The sequence below is a fragment of the Mesoplodon densirostris genome, chromosome 6, assembly GCF_025265405.1.
Source record: "Mesoplodon densirostris isolate mMesDen1 chromosome 6, mMesDen1 primary haplotype, whole genome shotgun sequence".
Classification (NCBI taxonomy): Eukaryota; Metazoa; Chordata; class Mammalia; order Artiodactyla; family Ziphiidae; genus Mesoplodon; species Mesoplodon densirostris.
Genome location: NC_082666.1, coordinates 123269166 through 123296306, shown reverse-complemented (window position 1 = coordinate 123296306; position 27141 = coordinate 123269166). Strand labels below are relative to the sequence as shown.

General features: G+C 47.9%; 1 protein-coding gene across 2 annotated transcripts in view; it reads right to left on the bottom strand.

Moving 5' to 3' along the window:
* Positions 1-27141, bottom strand: part of DPYSL2 (dihydropyrimidinase like 2) — a 119248-nt gene that overhangs the window by 70878 nt on the left and 21229 nt on the right. The window contains exons 1-3 of one of the 2 annotated variants that reach the window (XM_060102593.1): positions 5996-6340; positions 2312-2400; positions 432-616 (exon numbers count right to left, since the gene is read on the bottom strand). In XM_060102593.1, coding sequence (XP_059958576.1) covers positions 432-616; positions 2312-2400; positions 5996-6034 — 313 coding nt within the window. In that variant the 5' untranslated portion in view covers positions 6035-6340. Of the gene's footprint in view, positions 1-431; positions 617-2311; positions 2401-5995; positions 6341-27141 lie in introns of those variants that run through there. The other variant, XM_060102592.1, reaches the window with a different exon arrangement.

Below are 27141 nucleotides of genomic sequence, written 5' to 3'. Positions count from 1 at the left end.
TTCAACAGTTCATTTGCTGTACCCCAGCCTCATTCCAAGAAGATACACACTCAGGAATTCGTAAGAGTTAGGAGCAAAGGCTCAAAACTAAGAGCTTTGAAGATTACTCCAAATGCTGTGTTTTCAAAGTGACCACAATCAAATCACATCTTCAGGTTAAGGAAGACAGAAGTTCTCAAGCAGAGAAAGCAAGAAGCCTCTCTTTTATCCTACCAAAATTCTCTAGAAGCGTATTCTCAAGTTCAACTGGAGAACCTTGGGGCTGGACAGAAAATGAGACTAAGGCTGGCCCACCCTCACCCCCTTACGTGGTAGATCCGTCCACTGCTTAGTTCCGCAACCTTTAGAAGGAAAGACTCAAACAACACAGACTCATTTTCAAATGACAATGGTTCCCAAGCCCTAAGATTATTCTTTGTAAGTGGTCTTACTGATCATGGTGGTTCCCCCAGCCAGGGCTGCCTTGGTGCCTTGAAAGAAGTCATCAGCAGAGGTCATCCCCTGATCAGGCATCTGGAAGCGGGTATGGACATCAATTCCTCCAGGGATCACCATTCTGGAATGGGCTTCAATGGTCTTCACCCCTCCTGGCACAATCAGGTTTTCTCCTATTTGCCTAAATAAACAGGGTGGGTGATAATGATTGTAAAGAAATGTCCTAAATCAAATGGGATCTGAAAGACATTTTCACCACACCATAAACAACCCTTCCCTGTGTTCTAAAGACTCTTCAGATGATTGTTATCATTCATAATCTGTGCACCCCTCACTCCCTACCCTCAAGAGGCAACGCAGAGCATACTAGAAAACAAAATCTAAATAAGGTCTCAGAAGCCAATCAAAGAGGCTTAGCTACCAGAAAACCCATATGATCAAATGATAACAAAGCCCTGAGATATTTACATAAAATATCACTATACTTTCCTTACAACACACTCAGTTGAGTTAATTATCCTATAACAATTTTCTCCAGACCTGGTTGTACTTTACAAACATTTATTTTCACCATATCCTTTCCAACTAAGAGAAATGAGAGAAGTAGAAGGGTAGGGAATAGAACAAAAAAAAAGCAAAGATAATAAGTAAACACTATGATTGCAACTATTTAAAAATTTGGAAGCATGTGATCAGCAACTCAGATGACAAAGACAGCAAAATTAATATTCATTAAGTTGGGTAACAAGGATTCATTTCCAATTTTTAAAAAATATCTCTGCTACATCTTTATGCCAGTTTTTTGAAAAGGAAAAAATTATCAAGGGGGAGTTGGTAAAGTTCTAAAACAAATTAGTGATGACTAAAAATATCACACAGGCTTGTTCACTTCTAGGCCAGTCTTACAGACCAGATCATGCTGCTTTCCACTTGGGGGAAAATGGAACATGAAAGTCATGGTATTTTAGAGCCTGGAGCTGAGACTGTCACAAGCAAACACACATGGAGAAAACATTAAATGTGGAAATGTTAAAACCTCTTTTAGGATCATAAATCAGGGTGTGAGTTTCCAGGCAACAGACACGTCCACTACCATTTTCCACTCCTCTGGACTGGTTTGTTGCTAGCCCTTGATAAATGCTGCTTATTTAAAAGATGTCATTTGCGGCAATGTTTGTCTTTAAACAGATGTGCTATTTCTTCAGAGCCCTCTGAGCTGTCCCAGTCGGAAGGGCACGGAAGGGCACGAGGATATTGAGATGTTCTCAGCTCACTTAACCCTCTAGGACCCAAAAATATCCTAATTCAGTAACTGCTTTGTTGTTTTCTCCTTTGAAACACAATACACAATAAACACAAGGGCAGTCCCATTTGTGTTAGTTGCCACTTAAAAAATGAAACCTAAAATTCCCTCGGACTGAGGTAGTAATTTGCCTCTGTGACTTCGTAATTAATTTGGTGTCCACTGCCCCCAACAACTTGGATTCTTGACGAAGAAGGCAGATGTGCTCTCGTGATAGAAGAGGCTGTACTTCACGTTTGTGTCCTTTGATTGTCCTATCCACCCCACACAAGTACATTCTAGTAAAACCTTTAATATAGTCAATGGATCATAACCTGAGTATGTGGCAACAAGATATTGTGTCACCTCGGTTAAAAATAGTCAATTACATAACACGTAAGGAAATGGGTGTGCATTTAACTGTGGTTTTGAATTCCCTAAATCTCAGTTTTCAAACTCACTAATTACCACCAATCAAACTAGGCTTGAACAGATACTGAGTTAGTCTCTAAATCACTACGGGTGTGAACTGTAGCTAATGCTTAGGAACACTGCAAGGTACCCAAATTTGTGGCAATAATGAGTTACACTTACTTGATCAACCCATCTTCCATGTATATGTCTGCATAGAATGACTGGTCGTCATTAACGATTTTACCTCCTTTGATCAGAAGACGATCACTCTGAAACAAAGAAGTAGTAAGGTCACAATTCGTAACTGATCCATGAGAAACAGTTGGTAGTAAGATAAATGAGCTAAGACCACATTTTCACGGGTCAAAATGAGCCAGTTTTGGGGCTTCCCTGCTGGCGCAGGGGTTGAGAGTCCGCCTGCCGATGCAGGCGACGCGGGTTCGTGCCCTGGTCCGGGAAGATCCCACATGCCGCGGAGCGGCTGGGCCCGTGAGCCATGGCCGCTGAGCCTGCGCGTCCGGAGCCTGTGCTCCGCAACGGGGAGAGGCCACAACAGTGAGAGGCCCGCGTACCGCAAAGAAAAAAGAGCCAATTTTGGAAAGACTCAGTGACAAAGGTGAATCTGTATTTGGCAATCTACTCATCACTTGATGAGTCAGAACATACCGGCAAAGCTCAAAGCTTATCCTCGAGAAATAGAAGAAAAAGAAAAAAACACAACAGAGACAGCAACCATCTATTTCCACAGACCTACAAGCACAAAAGGGAAAGAATGAAAAAAAAAAAAAGCCTAACAATCTTCCTTTAAAGATCAGTAAAAAGATTTCAGATAAAGAAGGCAATCACTTTAAATGGCTTTAGGCTAAACTTCCTTTGAAAAAAAATATACACCCACATATAGCGGAAGTCGATTCTTGGTGAGATATGTGTCGGGAAAATTTAACCAAAAGTCTGTTGTCATGGGATACTATACACAAACACACTTGGTTCATCCATAGCAAGGTTTCAATTCAGTACGTTCTTTATATTTGCATTTATCTTCGAGGTAAATCACAACAATTGTTATAAAGAGGATGAAAAAACACTTCAAACATGCACCATTTTAACTATTAAGCTGTTAAGAAAAAGGTAAAATTTTATAATAAAGTAGGTGAGATGACAAGTTCTAAAATCTAACACCATTATTAACTGTACACATACTGATACTTTAATTGGTACAAAAAAATATATGACAAGCAGCATATAAGAGCCAAGAATGTAACAGAAATGTTACATCATGACTCATCTCTATCCCAAATGCTGTTGATGGAATGCTATGCTAAAATTCTGTGTTCAATGGACACGCACCTGTATTAGTCCCTGCTGGGTTTAAGTGACGGCGTTTTTAATACGGAGACCACTTCAAAGAACGGCGTTCATTTGACAATGGTTAACTCAAAATTCCGTTAAGAATAATATTCTCAGCAAGTGCTTTAAATTTAGCACCTACCAAGAAGAAATTACAGCAACTTTTTAAAAATATATATAAGCTACTAGAGACCTAGGAAAAAAGATACTTTTATACAGAAATGCACACACACCTGGGTTTAGAAAGTATTTATTGTTTTCTAACATCATGAGAAACACTAAGATTATTTAAGTTGTTACACTGTAGGGGCCTTCATCCTTCTGTAGGGTTTGGAAAGTCAAAAGGGAATAGATAGCCAGCAACGATTCCTGCATTTATATAAGGTAAAGGTTAAGACCTTTACAAAATCCTGTCCTGTAAACCACGTCACGCCAGCCTCAAATCATATCTGTGAGGTGATGGGAGCTAGATTCTTGTCCCAGGGACACATAAGGAAACTGAGGCTCAGAGAGGCTAAGCCACTGGCCCAAGGTCACCTGATCCAGCGCACTTGTCTGTCTACAGTGATCTCCCCCTCTTCCCCAGAATCCAGCTCTGATGGGATAAACATCGCCTGGGAGGCAAAGAGAAGCCCTGTCCTTCACCACCTGTTCCGCTTAGTCACTGCAGTACCTGTTCCAGCCATCATGCGAATCCCCGAGCCAACATCACGTTGAGAAAAAAAATAAAACATCACAGCCCCGCTCACTCGAGTGGCATCTTACATAACAGGCTGGCCGTGCTGACGGAGGAAGGGAAACCATGCTATAGGTCCTACGATAACGCCACCAGATTTTGTTAAAGGGCAGAGGGGGCGCTCTTCTAAAAATCAGTCTTGAAGATTGTTTGCTTTTTGAATTTTTTTCTCCCCACACTGTCAAGACGAAACTGCCTTTTTCATTCACGAAGACAGCAGAGTACTTGAGGCTTGCAGCAAATCTGCTCTCCACCCCACTCCCCAGATTCCTTCCTGCAGTGCAAGGAACACATAACGCTGGGTCCCCCGGCGCTCTGCCCTTTGGGATCTTGGGTCCTTGGCCCTCAAGAAAAAGCTAGTACCCACCCCCCGCTGTAGAACAGCTCATCCTATAAATCCTCCCGAGCACACGCCCCTTCCCCTGTGCATGTGCTCCCACATCTCTCTCCTGCGGATGGGTGTGCCCTTGTACATCCAGTGGAAGTCGGGGTACCCGTGGCTAAGGAGGAAACCAGAGCGAAAGCACGCCCTCAAACCCAGCCCTAAACACATCTAGACTTTTCAAAGATTCTTTCGGTCACCGCCTCAGCCCTGGGTTCTACCCAGCAATCAGCTGGCCCATTGCAATTGCACATCATTACATAACAATGAATTTCCCTCGCGTTCCTCCCTCCCCGGGATTTCATTCGGGGATGTAAGAGAAATAGGACTGGCGAGACTTTTCCGGGAAAAGATGGGGAGAAGATGGGGGCGGGGGAGCAGCGGGAACAAGAACCTGTGTTCATCGCCGAAGCATCGCAAAGTCATCGCTTGGAGCTTCTCGTGATTTACAAACTAACAACCCCAGGCCCCAGAGCTGCGCCGGCATCTCCGGCCTCTGCGATCATTGTCTGGCCGAGGCCGGGCCATCTGCTCCGCGCGTCGCGCAGCGCCATTACCTCCCAGAGCCCGGCTCGGCGCTGTCCCCAACGCCCACCCTCCCAGCCCGCTTTGTATGCGCCAACACGGACGCCTCCCCGGCTGCAGAAGGGGCAGAAAGACCCAAGAAAGCGCGCCCAGAGCCGCCAGGGTCCCAGCCCCAAACCACTGGGCGAGGAAGCCAAGAGGGCCACCAAAAACCGGTCCCGGTCAACAAAAAGCCCACGCCTACCTCCCCCCCTCCTCTGCTCATCACCGCGTCCCTGTTTTTCCTTCCCGTTTCCACAGGATCCCGGTACACCCAGCCCTTTTCAGCATCCCTCTGCTGTCATTACGCCTCCGGGGTAAAACCCGCTTCTTTTTCTGAGGAACCGGAGGAAGGCTCCAGAAAGCCCTTTACGGTGGGGTGGGGGGGCGGGAGATACAGGGAGAATCCATTTCCCCATCTCCCCATCCAGCTCCTGGAGTCCAGCTCCTGGAGTCCAGCATCGCAGCACGCAGCCGGGAGAACAATATCCGAGCTTCAACCATGCATATTCAATCTGGCATCCATTTGCTTACACCCCGCAGGCCAGCACTACAGCATCTCGCTCTGACAATAAAAGGATACAGCGGATCTGGCGCGCTACCTAAAACGACCTTAATGCACTCACGCTCCTATTTTAATGCCTTAGAAACTATATGGCTTACAATTCTATAGGATTGCGTCTCCCATCACGATCGCCTTCTTTAGCAACAAGGGAAAAAAAGGGGAAAAAAGTTGGGTCTCTCTTCCTCCCCCTCCTTTAAAAAATATTCCTTGTATGTTCTGTGCCACAAAAGGTTGCTGGCCGATCGCAGATTTCACAAGTACCAAACTCACCGTGATGCGTGGAATATTTTTCTTCCCCTGATAAGACATCTCTCTCCTGGGAAAAAATTAATTTCAAGAGAGCAGCTTTAAAACAAAAATTGCCCGGAAAGAGACTTGGTATTTTTTGCAGGATTGAAAAATGTGCAGCCGCTTAGCTGGTCTTGCTGATAGAAATTTTCAGGAATGTTAAGGGATAAATGCAATCCTCTGTCTCCCTTTCTTCCTCTCCTCCAACACTGCCTCAGCTAGGGTGGAAAAAAAGAAAGAGAGGGAGAGAGAGACAGAGAGACAGAAAGAGAGAGAGAGACAGAGCAGTAGGGAAGGGGGTGGAAATAAACTACAGCAATAAAAGCCTCGGTTCAAGTCGGTCACCGCGGCGCATGCGCCGCCAGCCACTCCCTTTCCTCTCAGGCCAAACCCGTCCGCTTCGAGATAGACGAGTCCTGATTGGCCACAATCGTGGGATATGCAAATGATGCAGGCGGGGAGGGGTGCGGCGCGAGAGCGCGAATTGCTGCAGTGTGCGGCCGAGGGCGGCGGTCGGTGCGTGCGCCCGAGCGGGGAGCGCGCCTTTCGCGCCCTTTCTTTGCACTGGTGCATCGGCCACCCGGCCTGGCAGCGGCCCCAAATGCAGCATCAGCAACGCAGGGACAGCAGAGGGGTGGTCATTACGGGCAGGGACAACGGCGCCCCCGCGACGGTGGGCTTCGCTGCGGCCTGGGCGGCGGGCTTCGGTGCGGCCTAGGCGGCACGCACCCGCTCGCGCGCGCCCCGCTGGATGCTCGCCCGCGCGCCAATCCGCGGAGGCCGCCGCTGCAGCCCGCGTGGGGTGACTGCGCCGAGCCAATAGCTTTGCTGGCGGCGAGCGCGCGACTGCACGGCCGGCCGGCGCCGCGCCGCCCGGGAGGGGCGCCCAAGTACTCCTCCCGCCGCCGTCGCTTTTCGCGAAGGCTCGCTCGGCCTCCGCCCAGGAGTCGAAGGGGGAATTTAGATGGCCGCGAGCGGAGGGAAGGGGAGCGGGGCGGGGAGTCTCCGCGCGGCGCCGCGCCGGCCGCGCCGGCCACGCCCAGCCCCGGAGAGGGGCCGCTGGCCGCGGGCCTGCGGGCGGCCGGCGCCGGGCTGGGCTCCCCTGGGATGGAGGAGCGCGGGCCCGAGGTGAGGCAGCAAACAGGAAGTGGAGCCGGAGGCCGGGCTTCGGGCATCAGTGGCCTGGCAGCTAGCTGTAAAGGAAAGTCCGAAGCCCTCACTGCTCTGAGTAGGGAAGGAAGGCAGCCGGGGAAGACTGTAGCCCACTGCTGGGGATGGAAACCCCGCCCTGAAACGTCCTTTTGTGCCTTGGGGTCGCAAGGAACTTGGGGGCAGGGGGGGAAGCAGCAGCTGCCTGTTGAGACCAAAAAAGGCCCAGTCTAGGGCTCGGGTCTTCTCTTTAAGTCACGCTCACCTACACCCATTTGGGAGTATGGTGGAGAGAGTGCATTTCGCTGCTGCCTGCAGTTTTGTCGACGAGAAACTGTTGGGATTGCAGCGCCCTAGGAACCCAAAGGATTTGCATTGCTATAGGCGGGCCCCTACTTCACATATTGAGGCCAAAAGCCGGGAGATGAACTGGAGAAGCAGGAGGAATGAAAAAAAGGCGAGCTTATATCCTAAAAAGCAAGGGATCCTGAGTCATGGAGAGAACCTCCCAGAATCTGAGTTTAAAACACAGGGGGGACTTGACTCCCCAGCCAGAGATCCTATCACACTTACAGCAGCTTTTAAGGCCTCTCGAGCTAGCAACTGAGCAGGCTGGGACCCCTTGGCTCTGTCCAAGTCCTGCTCTGATGCTCTTACTTCAGAATCCCTGTAGAAGGAAAAAGCTGGACCAGTTGAGCCCGAGCAATCTACCAAAGGTCATCTCTTTGGAAAGCTGCCCAGCCAGGTACAATGACAAACATCTGGGCTGGCCCACAGCTTTGGGCTTCTCTGTTTGAGATCAAACAATAGATAGAATCCCTACCTAATCTAGGCTTTCAGGCAACCATGAAAAAAAGAAAAATCTAATTGGCTCACACCTGATCAGCAAAGATTGGCCAGATAAATGCAAAATAATCCTGAGGCTACTATGGGCCCATGTTTCAAAGTCTTTGTGCATCTGGCCACTTTGGATGGTTATTTGTCCAGAAGGTGTAAAATGCACCCTTTCATTCCTATTCCTGTAAATTCTGAAGTCCCAGAAAGGGACTGTGAGGCATGCAGCAAGCTTCCCGGCTGGTTATTTCATTCCAGTTCCAATTAGCTATGCATCTTAAAAATTAAAAGGGAGCACTTCCCCCTCCAACTACGTGATGTGCTAAGAGCCAAGTGAGTTGAAGTCAGCAAGTATTGGTGTCACCCTAAAAGGGTCAAAGTCACAAGTCTGAGAAAGCATAGAATGTACCCTCCTACCTGAGAAAACCCACTGTAGGTTCCAACTAGCAGTGGCAGGGGAGAGGGCAGCAGGGGGACGAGTGTCCTATTAAATCATAAGGAAAATATACTACTTGGCAAACAAATAATGAGTCAAATTAATTTAAAACAAAATAACCTCTAATTACATTATTTGTTAATATTCTTGTTCTGTCTTCCTGCTCCTGAATTGCTTGATCATAACAGCTTTAACTCTACCTTGTTATTTATCCGTTTGCCCTTGAATATTTTGCTCCCAGGACCTTTTCTGTCCATCTTATTTGTATCAGTCTTATTTCTATACCCATTCATATGAGGTTCCTAGTCCATGATCACTGACATTACCACTCATAAATATCTAAAGATGTAAGGCATAAATTGATTTGTCTGTTCTGAGTAGAGCCTAAGAGTATTTAGCACATAGAAGATTCCAAATAGTTTTAACTGACCAAGGAAGAGAACTGTCATCAATCTGCATTTTTTAGCATACTTATCAGTCAATGCAATGCAGAAAAGCAAAGGACGTGGGGGAGACTTTTCCACCCACTCTGCATTGATTGTTAATATACAGTATTTTCACACTGTCTTTAGACAAACACTCAATGACAATTGCCTGTAAAGTTAAAAATCATTGTCCCTGAACCATATATATGAACCGATTCTCAGGCATTGATTTTTCCGAATTTTTTAAAAATTAAAGCATCATAAGCTGGCCTAGTCCACATTCATGACCCCTTCCCAGAGCCCCTGCCTCTCCACTTCCCATACTCCTCCCTCAGCATCCAGAAAGAGCAAGAAGTGATGAACAGTGGGTTCATGAAATGGCTCTATCCCGGGCATCCTGGTGATCTGGAGGAAGGGAGAACTTGCCTCGTGATCCATGAGCAGCAGGGGTGAGTTCTACTCCGGTGCTGCACCAGACCCACCACAGTCTCTCTGGACCCTCATCTCCCACCTCTCAGCACCCACGACCCCACACCCAGGCTCAGGGGGGTGCATGCAGACACACACCAACACACGCACTGCCCTCCGGCCCGCGTGCCTTCTCAAATCCAGGCCCGGGGATGCTGCTCCCTTTTCCTGCGCCCTCAACACTTCCTTTGAGCGCAAGTTGAGGGACTTCCCTGTTGGTCCGGTGGTTAAGACTCTGTGCTTCCGTTGCAGGAGGCATGGGTTCAATTCCTGGTCGGGGAACTAAGATCCCACAGGCTGCACGGCACGGCCAAAACAATAAATAAATAGATAAGAGTGAGCTTAAATGTCACCTCCTCACCGGGTGCATCTGCACCCATCCACCCCCCAAAGCATTGAGCACAGCCTCCTGTATTCACCTCTGCTGTAACACGCATCCTGTTGCATCGTAATTACTCGTCCATTTCTTCCATCAGAGCATGGCTCCCAGAAGCTAAGAGCCTTGTATTCCTCTTTTTCCAGTGACCAGCACGCTGCCTGATCCGTGGCGGGACCCTCAACATTGGTACATAAACAAATGCTGTAACTGCTATTACAAGAAAAAAGACTCACATCCCTACGGAGGTGAGTTTGGTTGTCCGCAACATCCCCAGCTCAGGCCTTTCTTTTAGCCCTGCCACCTTGCTGGGGCTTCCTTCCTGGCCAGCCCACTCCTGTCCTCTGAAACTGCACGAGGACCTTGCTAGAATGCAGCTTATTATTCCTCACACAGGTGTAGCTACCTGAATCTTAAGCTACGCCTCCGCTAAACTGAACTGCCACGTACCACCAAGACTGAGAAAGCACGGGGAGAGAGCATCGAATCCTAAAACAACTCCAGCATCAGATGAGGCGTCTCTAGTCATTTTTTCTCAGCATCAGTTTCTTCAGTCATTCTTTTCTCCACCCTCCCGTTATTCCCTGCACGTGCCCATATTATGCCATTTTATCGTATTACTCCATCAACACACTACTACCCTCACCTATAGCCAGGTGAGCAGGGTTTTCCTTCCATGTAAAGTTTGAGTTCGTGGAGCCTAGGAATTCTCAAAAGTCTTATTCATCGGGCTTCCCTGGTGGCGCGGTGGTTGGGAGTCCGCCTGCCGATGCAGGGGACGCGGGTTCGTGCCCCGGTCCGAGAGGATCCCACGTGCCGCGGAGCGGCTGGGCCCGTGAGCCATGGCCGCTGAGCCTGCACGTCTGGAGCTTGTGCTCCGCAACGGGAGAGGCCACAGCAGTGAGAGGCCCGCGTACCGCAAAAAAAAAAAAAAAGTCTTACTCATCTCTTACGCTAGTATGGGGCCCGACAGCGTAGGGGCTCAAGAAGGATGGGGTGCCTGGAGTGATGACGTCCAATCAGGATTTTTGAGGTGTTGCCATGCTACAGCCTGCCAGGAACTGCGGGCGGGAGGTGAGGTACTGTCACTCAGGCGCTCCGGGGTGACCGGGCTGCTTTCGGTTCCTCAGCACCCTCAGCAGCAGTCCCGGACCAGCCCTGCCACTGCCCTCGGTTTCTTCTTCCCCCTTTGGGGAGCAGGGGTAACCATTTCTGCTTCTGTGGCCCCCTGGGCCTCTGTGGAAGTGGAACCTAGAGGATGTCACCGAGCAGGGAAAGTCCAAATTATAAATTGCTGGCAAAGAAGAGGAGATTTCAAGTCCCCACTTTGCTGCAGTACAGACGCCAAGGGCTGTGGCCTCAACTGCAGCCTGCTGCAGAAGGTAAAATTAATGAGGTGGTAAAGAGAAAGGACTGGAATTCTGCTTTGCCAAAAACTAAGGGCATCGACTAGGACACCAAGCGGGAAGTGATGCCTGCTTCTCTGCAGCTGGAATCAGGCCATGACGGTCCTTTTTTTGTGCATGGAACTCTGAAGGAGCAGTCTGCAGAAAGACAGCCGAGGACCAACAGATCCAAGCCTGCCCACTGCCTTTTCCAGGGGGTGCATCCTCTACCGGGGGGTGGGGGTACAGAGTGGGGGCAGATGAGCGTCGGGAGTGACTGGCCCTCTGAGCCAAATGCTGATTTTTTTTTTTTTTTTTTTTTTTTTTTTTTTGCGGTACGCGGGCCTCTCACCATTGCGGCCCCTCCCGTTGCGGAGCACAGGCTCCGGACGCGCAGGCTCAGCGGCCATGGTTCACGGGCCCAGCCGCTCCGCGGCATGTGGGATCCTCCCGGACCGGGGCACGAACCCGTGTCCCCTGCATCGGCAGGCGGACTCTCAACCACTGCGCCCCCAGGGAAGCCCCAGATGCTGATTTTGCTGTAACTGGAAGTTGGGGCTCTGAAGCGTCCTGATGAAGTCCTTACTGCACGAAGAAGCAAGTTTCATCGTCCAAATCTTGTCCGACATCAGGGCACAGAAGAAAGCGTACACTTCACAGAATCTAGTAGACGTTGGCTTTCTCCTCTTATCTCCAGTTGGCACACAATCCTCCCAAATGACCCCTGCCTTATCTGTCTCGCACGGCACCCTCTGTGGGACTACAGATTTTCCCTGGGCTCTTTCGGTCAGAGCCGAGACAGACAGCATCTCGCTCTGGCCATCGTGCCTCAAGCTCGCCCTCTGGTGGCAAATGAGGAGAGTGGTTCTGGTCCCCTTGGTCCTTGTCTGGTGTGATGGATGATGACTCAGGACTAGGAAAGGGTCTTGGAGACACTTATTCCAGTGTTTCTGGGTCTTAATCACCTGGAGTGATTTTGCCTCTGTGTCAGAATCATCCAGGACCCCAGCTCAGACCTGCTGATTAGAATCTCCAGAGATAAGGCCCAAGAATGTTTTTATTTATTCATTTATTTTGGGCTGCATTGGGTCTTTGTTGTGGTGCACAGGCTTCTCATTGGGTGGCTTCTCTTGTTGCAGAGCACAGGCTCTAGGTACGCGAGCTTCAGCAGTTGTGGCGCACAGGCTTAGTTGCTCTGTGGTATGTGGGATCTTCCCAGACCAGGGATCGAACCCGTGTCCCCTGCATTGGCAGGCGGATTCTTAACCACTGTGCCACCAGGGAAGTACCCCAAGAATGTTTTTAAACTAATCTAACTCTGGCCTGTAGACCACCCCTACCCTCCTTTTACAGAAGAGGAAGCTGGGAGAATATGAACTAAAATGCAGGTCTCACTCCCTACCCGGGACTTCCCCCTCCTCAAAGTACATCGATGGTCCTGCTCTTTCCCCAGTGCGAGCATCTTATGAAAGAATGATTAATATCATCATCACTATCTTTCTACTTATCTGTCTTCACTGTTATGTAGTCAGCAAGGAGGAAATTGACATTCATTGAGCACCTACCATAGTCTAGGTACAGCACTGGTTGCTTTAAATACATCTTATTCAATCCTCCCCAAAATCTTACTCGATAAGTCTCCATATCCTTATTTTCTAGACAGGAGAGTAAAGCTCAAAGAAACCTCTCTTTCAAGAGCAAGAGCAGGATTCTAATCCAGGTCTGTGTGGTGAGCCCAAGCCCAAGGGGCTAGTTCTTTGAATGATTAAAATACTTGTTTAGCAGACACCAGGACCTGCCATGAAAGAGGTGGGTGTAGGTGGTCTGCAGTATCATTCTTTTTTATTATTATTATTATTTATTTATTTTATTTATTTATTTTCTTTCTTTCTTTTTTTTTTTTCTTTTTCTTTCTTTTTTTTTTTTTTTTTTTGGCTGCATCGGGTCTTAGTTGCAGGATCTTCATTGAGGCATGCGGGATCTTTCTTTGAAGCGCAGGCTCTTCGTTGTGGCACACAGGCTTCTCTCTAGTTGCAGTGCCAGGGCTTCTCTCTAGTTGTGGTGTGCGGTTTTCCTCTCTCTAGTGGTGCGCAGGCTGCAGGGTGCGTGGGCTCTGTAGTTTGCGGCACACAGGCTCTCGAGTTGAGGGACGCAGGCTCAGTAATTGTGGCGCGTGGGCTTAGTTGCCCTGTGGCACATGGGGTCTTAGTTCCCCGACCAGGGCTTGAACTCGCGTCCCCTGCATTGGAAGGCGGATTCTTTACCACTGGACCACCAGGGAAGTCCCTGTGGTCTCTTTCTTCACCCCGTTTGCTGCCACTCGAGGCGCCGAGAACTTGCATCAGTCAATCAGGACCCGTGTGCATTACTTAGACACTTCCCTGGTCCCCAGATTAATTCTCCATCTCTTTCTTTCCGCATCATTCAACGGGATTCAGTTTCTCTCAGTGGCCCAACTTTCCTCTCATTGGAAACATGATAGATTAACATGTGACTGACAGGGCAAGAGCTTGATTGGCTGCTTCCATAAATAAAATGCAAACTCTCACTGCCACCTTCTCCTCCCCAGACTCTTCCTGGGCTCCCTCCCCTGCCCCACTCTGCAGCCCCCTGGTTTCCTTCTGTTTCCTCTTCTCCTATTCGTGGCAGGGCCGGCTCCTCCTCACTCTTCAATACCCTCTTCAGGGTGCTCCTCGCTGCCCAGCCTGTCTGAAGTCAGCCCACATAGTCGCCACTCTTCCCTGTCTCAGCAGCATCTCAGCAGCAGTGATCACACGTTGGAAGTATTTTTGTGTATTCGTTTACTTGGGGAACTTCACTTCTCCCTCTCAACTGCAAACTCCCTAAGTGACCTTGCCCTGCACCCCACCCAGGACAGACCTCACGACACTCAATAAACACAAGGTGAATGAGCAAACCGATGGCGCGGCCTTCCTAACGACCCCGTGCAGGCATCCTCCTGCCACCCGGCCCCGCTGAGCCAGCCCGCAGCCTAGGTGAGCACCTCTGCCTCCCTGCTGTAAACCCCAGGTTTTTTAAATGCCAGATATCAAGAATTCGCCTCATTGGGTTGAGTCCTGTGGGCTGGGTTCCAGTTATCCAAGGCAGAGCGAGCAGATTCCCTTCCCACTAGGATCCCTCCTCCAAAAGCGTCCTAACGCTCAGCCCCACCTGCAGGCCAGTCTTGGGCACTGCAGTCAGGTTCCTCTTGCCAAGCCCACACCTCAGGCTTGGACTGACTCACCCACACCCAGAAAATACAGCGGATCCCCGTAGTCAGTCTGGGCCCTCGTTGATTCAGAAGCTGCGTCAGTTCCAAAAAGGGCCGAGAAAAAGGATGAACTCTGTTCCCAGGGAATGTAAATAATATTCCAGGAGTTTACGTCTCTTAAAAGAATCCAGCCATGTTCCAATACTGAGAACTACTCACTGATTCAAAAACACTCCATGCCTCTTGACTATTTTTTCAAGCAGGTTCCCTAGAGACCTCTTTGGGGCGAATTATGAGCTCAGTCTGTGAATTCTTGGAAGTAGTCCCGTTGGATATTGTAAAGGTTTCAAGAAACGCGGCATTTCCCCTTAATCAGATCGGTCTGCCATCCCCCCTTCTTCCTTCCTCTCTGTCCAGCCCACCCAATGTTTGTTTTCAAGTTAGCCAGACATTATTATCCACTGTGGACCAGCCCAAGGAGACCGAAGGGAAATTGGGAGGTGAGCTCACAAGCTCCCTACGCACGGCCCCTCCTTGCATTACGACGAAGTGCTGTGCACGGCGAGGCCATCGGGCAACGCACGGGTGCTTGACTGGCTCCAGAAAAGCGTGCCCCTCCGCCTTAGGCCTGGGCTGGGGGCTCTGTGCCCCCAGAGTGTCATCCATCCAAAGACTGAGCACCATCCAACTTCTGAGCACATCCAGCCTCCCTCCAGAAACAGAATGAGACCTCACTAGACACAAGCAGATAAGGAAGTCAGAGAAGGATAAACAGCCAATGGAAGCTGGGCTGTGAGCAGACTCTCCATTGAGGATGCGAGCCTTTAGAGCAGATTCTACACCCACGGGCAACACTGACTTCGTGTGGGCACCGCAGTGCAACTGTGGGAGGAACTGGAGTGCCTGCACTGGTCCACCCGGCTCAGGAGTTCCCCTCTGTTCCTCGGGAATTGAGAAATGGAGTTAAATTAGTAAAATGGCCACTTTAAAGTGACTGGGCTGAAAGAGGAAGAAAGTAATCCTGGTGGCCTAAGAGGCTAAGGGGGAGGCGGTGCCCTTCCTCCCCCCTTCTCTCTCCTCTCCATCCCAGGCCACTGCCTTCGTCTGAGGTGTCACCATCTCTCACAGGCCTAATTCACTGGGACCCTGCTTCTGGGTCTTATCCTGTCCTGAAGTCAGAGTACTTTTTCAAATGCGCACATCTGGCCATGTTACTCTTCTGCTTACAATGCTAGAATGGCTCCGCAATACCTGTGTGTTAAAGTCCAAAATCCTTGGCACCGTATCCGGGCTTTGTGAATAACCCAACCTCTGCCTGCTTCTCTTGCCTTCTCTTGCCTTCCTGAGCTCTCTCTGCTGTCCTAGCTCACACCCCGCGCTCTAACCACACCAAACTCTTTGCTTTCCGTGAAGGTGTTGAGCCATTTGTAACCTCTGTGTCTGTACCCACATCTCTATCTCCCCCACCACACCCATCCCCTCTCTGACTCCTGTACCTCCTCTGTGCAGCCATTCCTGAGCCCTCCAGTAGAGCGGACCACTCTCTCTGTTATGCACCTTTGGGCCCTGTGCAGACTTCTAACAAAGCACCTGAAACAGTTTCCTGCACCTATTTCTTTATACCTTGTCTCCTTCTCCTAGAAAATAAGCTTTTTGAGGGCAGAAATGACACTTTCTTTTTGGCAGCACCCACTGTAGTGCCTTGCAGACGATAAGCACACAACAAATTCCGAAAGAATGGATGGGTGGGTAGATGAGTGGATGATGGATGGATGGATGGATGATGGATGATGGATGGATGGACTGGTGGGTAAAGGGTGGATAAATGAATAAATGAATAAGCTCCCTGAACAAATGTCCCAGTTATAAAATACAGTTACACTGGAACTTGAGTCTAAAATGACCTTCTAAGGCACAAAATTCATAACCAGGCTCTGTCCTAGGCCCCATCCATTTAGGGAAAGCTCCCAGGAGGACCGACAGGCACTCGGGACAACCGTTCTCTCCTAGTAGAAGAGGCTGTGGACCTGTCACTAAGGCCTGGGTGCCCTAACTTGCTACCAGTACCACCTTATATTCATAGATGGATTAGGTCTTCTCTGGGAGACACTCTCCATGTTGCAGAAACTTCTAGAATCTGTGGATGTATCTCCAGACACTTCTCCTTAATGGATATGGGATAGAATAGCTTGAACAAAGGATTTCTTTATAGCACTGGCATCCTCCAGTGTGACAAATATCCTTCTTGGTTGGCATGTGGGAAGTTCAGATAGGCAAAGGCAGGACAATCAAGGTCACCTTGTGAAATGTTCTTTCAATCCAGTATTGGGATATATGTTCTTTATCCTGCCTCCTCCCATTTTTTTTTCTTTCCTCTTTTTCTCTTTTTTTTCTATATCAAATCATTTGGCCATTTTGCCTACAGAACCAAAAGTGGTCATGATCTGGTGGGCGATCGAGGTTATCATCAGAACTGCAGGGGTCTGAATCCTAAACTCATGACCCCTGGGGAGCCATTGGTTTGAGCCCTTCCCTTTCATCCCCCTTTGGGGTCAAGGCTAGAGCTGAGAGACACAGTGCAGATCAGGTCCTGAGTCCTCATCTGCTGGGGAGGCCAGATCTGGGCATTCATATGGTGACCTCAAAAGCAGAATGATGGAGAAGAGTACATCAAGGCCATTGTCATTTCTCCTAGCAAAGATGCAGCAAAATAAGGTTGCAAAGTCATAATGAAAAACACAGCATGCACTATCAGGACACATGGCCATTGCCAGCTTAAGCCACCCTCTCCGCCTATGCATATCCACAGCTGATTGGCCAAAATGCAGCTGGCTTACATCTCTGTTTCAGCCTATGTAGGTTAATACTCAGCAGCGGTTCCTACCGGGACAACCCGGGAAGTGTTCCGCGCTTACTTGTGAAGGTTAATTTGCCCTCTGAATGACAGCGATGAGCCGGACAGCTGGCCACGATCCAACTCATCCTCTGCATCGACCAGGGCAGGGTCCTTCTGACAGCTTCCTCCAGGCCTGTTTAAATTGCAACGTCATGCAGCTCTCCTGTGGCAATTGTGTCTGCCCACACCAGTCTGAGTCCAACCAGCGACTTCATGGCTGAGAGAGATGCTGCCATTGGGAACATGACAGGCTGTGGTTCCCATCAAAGCATGAAGGTATAGTGGTTCCAGGTGATTTCAGGCTGCACCCCAGCCTGGTGAGGTCCAGGGGCTGGGATGATCAGTAAGGGAGGACCTCCTGAAAAATGGCGGACCTCCCCTGGAATAGCTGCCTGCTACCTACCAGCTGGTACTCCTCAGAACCCTAGTCTCAGATCCCATCCCAGGGCTCTACTTAACGGATGAACCACTGGCCTTTGCATCCTAGAGATGCCCCTCCAAATGCCACCACTGCCACCCATTTTGCCTGAAAAGTGACTACAGGTAGCCTCGTCATTTGACGGATGGTACCTGCCCAACTAAGCACCAGTGCCAACCTCTGTTAAAGAGTCAACCTTCCATATTCATCCTGGTGCAGACCACAGCCCCTTCCCACTGGGGGAACCAAGAGTTCTGCCTCAAGGGTATTAAGATAAAACTCCTCCTCACGCAGGGGCTGGATCTCTTACACTCAGGGTAGAGTGGCTAGAAACGGGGTGGAGAGGTGGGATTTTCCATCCATCTGACACTGTCAAGTCCCCATAACTCACCAAAGTTACAGCCCTGAGAAGCGTGAGACAATATGAAACTGCATGAATCATTCCTCTGACCCACATCCTGGTTATATGACAACACCTAACAAATCAGCGCAGATAAAACATAGCCGTGGGCCTCCCTGGTGGCGCAAGTGGTTGAGAGTCCGCCTGCCGATGCAGGGGATACGGGTTCGTGCCCCGGTCTGGGAGGATCCCATATGCCGCGGAGCGGCTGGGCCCGTGGGCCATGGCCGCTGAGCCTGCGCGTCCGGAGCCTGCGCGTCCGGAGCCTGTGCTCCGCAGCGGGGGAGGCCACAGCAGTGAGAGGCCCGCATACCGCAAAAAAAAAAAAAAAAAAAAAAAAAAAAACATAGCCGTATGTCTATGTCTAAGAAAGGGAACCACTGCTGACACGACATCGCCTTTCATGCCCCTTCCATCTAGAGCACTGTGCTTTGTAAAAGAACTTTCTGTAATGAGAGAAGGTTCTATACCTGCTCTGTCCAACACCGTAGCCACTAGCCGCCGCCCATGCCTAAGGGAGCAGTAGGAATGTGGTTAGTGCAACCGAGAAACTGAATTTTAAATTTTACTTCATTTAAGTTAAATTTCAATTCAAATAGCCTCTTGTGCTTATGGCTATTGCACTGGGCGGCACAGATGTGGAGACCAGGGCTTATACCTGGCCTTAATTGACACAGAATACGCCACAAGTTGCAGATTGGTGGCCCAAGGGCTAGATCAGCCCAGAGACACATCTCGTTGGACTACACAGTGATTTTAATTGATTTTGAATTTGTAGCCAACATTTAAAAATTAGGACACTTTGTATGAAAAAGCCACACTTCTACCTTCAGAAGCTCTAGGCAACTCTAGTGTCTGTCCCCAGGTGACACAGGCGGCTGGAGCAGGGTAGCGGCTGCCCTGGAGGGGGCCCTGTGTTCTGTGCAATTCACCATACCCCCTCCATTTCCCTCACACTGAGACTGAGTTCCAGCTACTGTCCCTCATGTACCGCGAGACCCCCCTCATTCACATTGCACATCTACCTACCTGGATCCAGGTAAATTTTGCTCTAGCCAGCCACAGACCTCTGGCAACTGTTTGAACAAAGTTTTCCCTCTGTCTGTGACTTTGATGAGCCTTTAATAAGTAGAAGGAGAAAAATAACTTATGAAACAGCTACTCATCACCAAGAAATTGTCACCTACATTATCCATTTACCACTGTGAAATCAGTGCTATTGCTCCCATTTTACAGATGAAGAGACCAAGGCTGGAAGAAGTTAAATATATAAGTTAAATGACTGGGTCAAGGTCAGACAGCTAGAAAGTAACATACCCAGCATTCAAATCCAGTTAAATCTGACTCCTTTGAACACCATCTGTCCACCCCACAATGTCATTTCCAGACCATCACTCTCCCATCACGTTGCAAAAGCCCCACCCCAGTGCACCCAGTGCCCTGTGCATCTCTGTTTCCAGACCTCTCTCCACATTCACTCAGGATGTAAGCCACTGGATCGGTCTTTCTCTCTGTGGCACTGCAGTGTGTCAGAGGCTGCCAGCTGTTGAGGAAATCCATGTTCCTTCTCCTTCTAAGACAGTGGTCCCCAACTTTTTTGGCACCAGGGACCGGTTTCCTGGAAGACAATTTTTCCACGGAACAGGGGTGGCAGGGGGGGATGGCTTCGGGATGATTCAAGCACATTACATTTATTGTGCACTTTATTTCTATTATTATTACATTGTAATATATAATGAAATAATTATACAGCTCACCATAATGCAGAATCAGTGGGAGCCCTGAGCTTGTTTTTACCTGCCACTCAGTGAGAGGGTGTTGATATGAGTCTGCAAAGCAACTGATTTATTATGGTCTCTGTGCAGGCAAACCTCTCTGCTGATGGTAATCTGTATTTGCAGCCACTCCCCAGCTCTAGCATCACCGACTCGTCTCCATCTCAGATCATCGGGCATTAAAGTCTCATAAGGAGCGAGCAACCTAGATCCCTCGCATGCGCAGTTCATGATAGGGTTCGTGCTCCTGTGAGAATCTAATGCCGTTGCTGATCTGTTAGGAAGCGGAGCTCAGGCAGTAATGCGAGAGATGGGGAGTGGCTGTAAATACAGATGAAGCTTTGCTCGCTTGCCCACAGCTCACCTCCTGCTGTGTGGACCGGTACTGGTCCATGGCCTGGGGGTTGGGGACCCCTGTTCTAGGACACACACCTGGACTACATTTCCCAGCATCCTCAGCAACTAGATACGACAAGAGTTTCTAGCCAACTGAACGTGGTTGGCTGACAACTATGGTTGTCTCTTGGGGGCCCTGAGATACAGGGAACTCCCTCTATGCTCCTGCAAGCTCTTTCCTCCTAGCTGACTGGGATGGTGGTCCCCCAGACAACCTTGGGAGCTATGTGTTCTAGGTGGTAGGGCCATCAGCAGCCCAAGTCTCCAATTCACTGCACGCAGCAGGAACCCTGTGCCCATCCTTGCCTGCGGATCAAGAACACACACCTTGAACTATTACATGATACAGAAATAAACTCCTCTTGTGCTTGAGCCATTATACGTATTGGAGTCTATTTGTTATAGCAGCAATATTCTTTCTATCCCAACTCCTATCATAATCCTATTTGGATTTAAAATTTGTGCGAAACACACACACACACACACACACACACACACACATACATACCCCTCAGTTCATGCACCTTCTTGATCCCAGCAACCTTGGCTTGCCTTTATCTTTAGCCATTGCCTCTCAGGGCTACATGAGCCCTCATCCCCACCACAACATCAATAGCTGAATCACCTTCTTCCTTCCAAGCTGGACTCCATGGTCCGTCACCTGAACAGCTCTCGGCAGCAGCATCCTTTTATTCCTCTTACCCTGCAAACTTCCTGTCCTGGAGCAACCCTAAAAGTCACTATTCCTGCACCGATGCAGTGGAAGGAAGGCAGAGAAAACTCCCACTGCCTTAAAGATTGGGACAGATAATCCCAGAAGAGCCCTCACTTGCACCTGTCCTTGCCTTGGTCACCCCCTCACACGTCTCAGCAGCTGTCATGACCTTTACCATCTTCTCGGGCCACACTCAAACCTGCCCTCGTGGAACTCACCGTCCAGCTGGCAAGGCAGATGCTGAACAAAGAATTACAAATGGAATGAGTATTCCTAGGACAGAATCGTGCACGCCCATCTTTTCCACTTCCCCATGGTCTCACTGGAAGAGGTCAGCCTGTTCCAGGGTTTTTCCTGAATCCATGCTGTCTCCCTCCCTCCTGGATCTCAATCTCTTTCTCTCTACTGTTCACTCTCTTCAGGTTGGAAACATCTTGCATCCTTTCGTGACACCCCCCCCACCCTTTGCTCTGTGTTCCTCATCAGCTATTGCCTTGGCATTGATCTCCCCTCACTGTTAAGGGGCATGGTCACCATTTCCTCAACTTCAACTCCCATTTGCTTCTCAGCCACTATAATGTGGCTTCTTCCCCTGATTCCATTGAAAGAGCTCTGGCAACAAGCCCCCTCCTTGATCAACCGAAGGAACATTTTGCAGTCTTCATCTAAATTAGCTTCCCTGTGGTACTTAATATTATTGCCTCTACCATTTTTCTTCAAATTCCCCTCCCTTGACATCTTTCTTCTGGCTCTCTTTATGGCCTTTCTTTCTAAATGTTCATTGTGGGTTCCTCTTACGCCATCCTAAATACCAATGATCCTTGACGGTATCTCCTGAGCCTCTTTCTCTGCTATGGTTTCAATAACCACTTAAATGTTTGTGACTTCCAAATCTTCACTTCTGACCCCTCCCAGCCTTCATTCATTCATTCAACAAGGATATATTAAGTGCCTCCTGTGTGCCAAAAGATACAGTAATGAAAAAAACGTATTCCTCTACTTACGGAAGTTACATTCTATAAACAGGTAAAGAAACAAATACACAAGAAAACTACAGACTGTGGTAAGCGCTATCAATGAAGTAAACAGAGGGTAGAAAGATGGAGAGGCCCTTCAGATACAGTGGTCTAGGAAGGTTTTTCTGGGGAGTTGACACCTGAGTGGAGATTTAGTCACAAAGGGAAGAATCAGGTCTTTGCCTCTGGAGGGAAAATTCTGGACTTAGCCTCAGGCAGCAGAGGCTGGAACAGACTCCACAGGCAGAAGTCAGAATGTGGTGCCTGGGAACTGAATTGAGGGCTTCAACTCTGGCAGCAAAGCTTCAGGCTCATTCTGTGAATTGACAGTGAAGACTTAGTCCATCTCTGGACTAAGATAAGAAGAGAGTTCACATCAGAGAGAACAAACAGATGGAAAAGCTCTGAGGTTAGGATTAGGCAGTATGTTTTTAGAACAGAAAGGAGTCTGGTCTGACTGGAGAACTGTGAGCAAGAAAGAGATGAGTGTGGCAGTATAAAAACAAACATTTCCACAATTCTTCAACATCCTCCTCTTATGGGTGGTGTCTGTGTGCCCTCCCCTTGAATTTGGGTGGGATTGTGACTGCTTTGACCAACAAGTATGTGAGAAGAGATGCTATTTGCCTTCCAAGTATAGCTCATCATATACCATGTCCTGAGTTCTGAGCCACCATGTAAGAAACCCACTACCCTGCGGCCACCATGATGTAAAGAAGCTCAAGCCATGGATAAGCCAACACAGGAATTTCAATGGACAGTCCCTGCTGAGTGTGGCTTTTCTGACGTCATTGCCAAGGTGCCAGACACATGAATGCGGAAGTCTCCAGATGCTGCTATCCCCTTGTTCAAGTCACCCAAAGCCATTCAAGTTTCCCCAAATGGATCCCCAGACATTGTAGAGCAGAAACGGTATATTCCTGCTCTACTGTATCCGAATTTCTGACCCACAGAATCCATGAGCATAATAAAACTAATGTTGGGGAATTCCCTGGAAGTCTAGTGGTTAGAACTCTGTGCTTTCACTGCCGAGGGCACAAGTTCGGTCCCTGGTTGGGGTACAAAGATCCCACAAGCTGTGCAGTGAAGCCAAAAACAAAAAACAAAACAAACAAAAACAATTGCTATTGTTGGTTTTTGCCACTCCATTTTGGGGTAGTTTGTTACACAGCAATATCTACCTTGTACAACTGAAGTTAAATCAATAGGTAGGGGCCACATATAGAGAACTTTCTAGACCATAGAAATAAATTTGGATTTTATTCTATGTTTGTAAGGAAACCATTGAAAGGTCTTAGGGAGCAACAAAATCTGATTCATACTTTCTGTATTATTCTAGCTTCAGAGATGAAAGCATTGTTGGGAGGCAATCCATAAGAAGGGGAGAGTTCATCATAGTTGAGACTAGGGTGGGGCAGGTAGCACTGAGAGAAATGGACATATATGTCATTGACTTTGGAGGTAATATTAACAGTTACCACTTTTTCAGTAATTACTGAGTCAGGCATTGTTCTAAGTACTTTACATGTATTAGCTCAGGTTAATCCTCATAATACTTATAGTTAGTACTCACAAAACCCCTGTGAAGTAGGATGGAAACAGAGAGAGATTAAGGAACTTTCTCCAGGACACAAAACCGGTAAGTGGCAGAGCCAGGAATCTAGCATCTGCTGTCTGGCCAGAGTCTGACCACTTACCTCCTCTTACCCACTCTTGTTGCTACCGTCAGCAGGAATCACCCACAGATTGGATAGGAGTTAAGGGCAAGGAAAATATTATGTGGGAATTCCCTAGTGGTCCGATGGTTAAGACTCTCTGCTTTCACTGCTGAGGGCCTGGGTTCGATCCCTGGTCAGGGAAATAAGATCCCACAAGCTGCACAGCCAAAAAAAGGGAGGGAAAAAAATATATATATATATATATATCTCAAATGTGAACCCTAGATCTGAGGCCTGATTCTAGGTGAATGGTGGTCCTATTGATTGATATCAGGAAGACCACGGGAGAAGCAGGTGACATGGGGGTGTGAGAATGTGGGAGTTGGTCAAGATTTCTATTTTTGGGGGGGAGGAAGATTTCCATTTGAGGCATGGTCATTTGAGATGTGTTTAAGACACCCAAGTGAAAATAAAGCACTCAGGTGAGAAGTCAGGGCTTATGATTTTAATTTAAGAGCCATTAGTCATGGATGCTAATTGCTACATTTTGAATGTCTTGTCCTCTCAAAATTCATGTATTAAAACCTAATCCCTAAGGTGATGATATTAGGAGGTGAGGCCTTTGGGAGGTTATTACATCATGAGAGCCTCCCTGAATGGGATTAGTGCTCTTATAAAAGAGGCCTCAGAGAGATCCCTCGTCCTTCTAGCCTGTGAGGACACAGCAAGAAGACGGCTGCCTATGAACCAGGAAGCAGGTTCTCACCAGACACCACATGGAACCTGCTGCATCTTGATCTTGGACTTCCCAGCCTCCAGGACTGTAAGAAATAAGTTTCGGTTGTTTATAAGCCACCCAGTCTATGGTATCCTGTCATAGCAGCCTGAATGGACCAAGACAGTAATTAAAGCCAGAGGACACCATGAGACCACCTGGGGAGAAGGTGAGGTTGATGGGAAGAAGAGGGGCCAGTTCTGCTATTTCTAATTCAATTAAAAAAAAAAAATCTGCTGGTGAGAACGAAAAAGGAGTGGCCAGAGAGAATCAGAAGGATGTGGTGAAATGGGTACCAAGGAGGAAAGCCCTTCAGGAAAGCGGGAGTGGTGGATTAAGGCTGCGAGACAGTGACAGCCTACGGGCATGTCTCCTCAGACACGCTTAGTGACAAACTCCTGGATGGGCCTTTCTCTTCTCATTTGCACGCCTTGCTTCTTTGAAGGTTACCGTGGGCAGGCAGAGAGTTAAATAATTGATGCGACAGCTATGGGACTATATAAGGTGTGTTAATTACCACGGACAACTGCTCTCTCCTCTCCTCTGTGAGACCCTAGTTCAAATTCAAATTCCTCTTTAGACCTGGAGGCCCCATGAAAACTCATCATATAATTAATGGAATTTCTTTCCTTTCTGGTGAGAAATAAGTGCGATCAGCAGATTGTAAACTCTGTCAATTATACTTAGGTGGATCACCCTGAGGTCCACATGCGTATTTACGTATACAAAAATGAACGCAAAACAGATCAAAGACCTAAATGGAAGAGATAAAACTATAAAACTCTAAGAAGAAAACATAGGGGTAGATCTTTGTGCCCTCAGATTAGGAAATTGGTTTCTTAGACGTGACACCAAAAGCTCAAGCAACAAAAGAAAAGATAGATAAATCGGACTTCATCAAAATTTAAAACTTTTATGCATCAAAGGACACCATCCAGCAAGTGAAAAGACAACCCACAGAAGGGGAGAAAATATTTGCAAATCATGTATCTGATAAATAGCTAGTATCCAGAATATATAAAAAAACTCCTAAACTCAACAACAAAAAGACAACCTGGTTAAAAAATGGACAAAGGACTTAAATAGATATTTCTCCAAAGAAGATATACCAATGGCCAATAAGCACATGGAAAGATGCTCAACATCATTAGTCATTAGGGAAACGCAAATCAAAAGCATGATGAGATACCACCTCGTATCCAGCAGGATAGCTATAATCAAAAGCACTAAAAAAAGTGTTATCGAGGATGTGTAAAAATTGGAACCCCTCATATACTGCTGGTGGGATTGTAAAATGGTGCAGTCACTGTGGAAAACAGTTTGGCAGGTCCTTAAAAAGTTAAATATAGAGTTACCATATGGCCAGGAATTCAACTGTTAGATATATATTTAAGAGAACTGAAAACATATGTCCATACAAAAACTTATACATGAATATTCATAGCAGCATTTTTCATAATAGCCAAAAAATGAAAACAATCCAAATTCCTGTCAACTGATGAAAAAGTACTATATCCATATAATGAACTATCATTCAGCCCCCAAAAAAGGGAGTGAAGTACTAATACACATTACATGTGGATGAACTTTGAAAATATTATGCAAGTTCCGGCTGCTATATACCAAAATGCCATAGACTGGGTGGCTTAAGCATCGTTCATTTCTCACAGTTCTGGAGCCCAAGATCAGGATGTCAGCATGGTCGGGTTTCAGTGAGAGTTCTCTTCCTGGTTTACAGATAGCAATCTACTCATCGTACCCTCACATGGCAAAGAGAGAGAGAGAGAGAGAGAGAGAGAGAGAAAGAGAGAGGACTAGCTCTCCTTCTCTTTTTAGAAGGGCACTAATCCCATCATGGGAGCTCCACCCTCATAACCTAATTACCTCTCAAAGGCTCCATCTCCAAATACCATTCCAGTAGGGATTAGGAATTCAACGTATGAATTTTGAATGGACACAAACATGCAGTCCAGAAAACCAAGGGAAGGAAGCCAGTCACAAAGGGCCATACATTGTATGATTCCGTTTATATGAAAGGTCCAGAATAGGCAAATCAATAGAGACAGAAAGCAAATTCATGGTTTCCAGGGGCTGGGGGTGGAAGAAATAGAGAGTAACTACTTAATGGGTGTCTCTGGGGAATGATAAAAATGTTGTGAAGGTAGATGGTTGCACAATTTGTGAATAAACTTAAACCACTGAACTGCATTCTTTAAAGGGGTAAAACTTTTATGGTATGTGAATTATATCTCAATAAAAAATGCTTTTTCCAAAACTCACTCCTCTCCTGAAGTCCACTCTGACCCCATATGCCCTTGGAAGACATCTTTCCCTCCCCTTTTATCTAAAAATTGAGCCCACCAGGGACAAATTCCCTCAAGTGCCTCTCTTCACCTTCAGCTTTATCCCTGGGGGTTCACATAGTCTCTTCCCAGCTGCAAGAGAAAGCGCTGATCATCCCCAAGCGACGTGATCATCCCCACATTTACCTCTGCTTGAAGCCAGTCCCTCCCTCCTTATCAGAGAACCACTCCCCACTCTCTATCAGTCCTGCCCCCCTACTGGGGCCTTCCTCTCACTACGCAAATACATACAATCAGGGTTCCCCATCTTACAAAAAGCAGATGAACTTACAAACACACAAGGATCCTCCCTGTGCCTGCCTCCCTAGCAAGCCTCCTGTCTTTCTTAAGGATACCCAAATGTGAGCCCCTCACCTACCCCCACCACCTCACTCCCACTCTCCCCAACCTCACAGCACACAGTAGCTGCCACCCACCCTCCACCAAGACTGC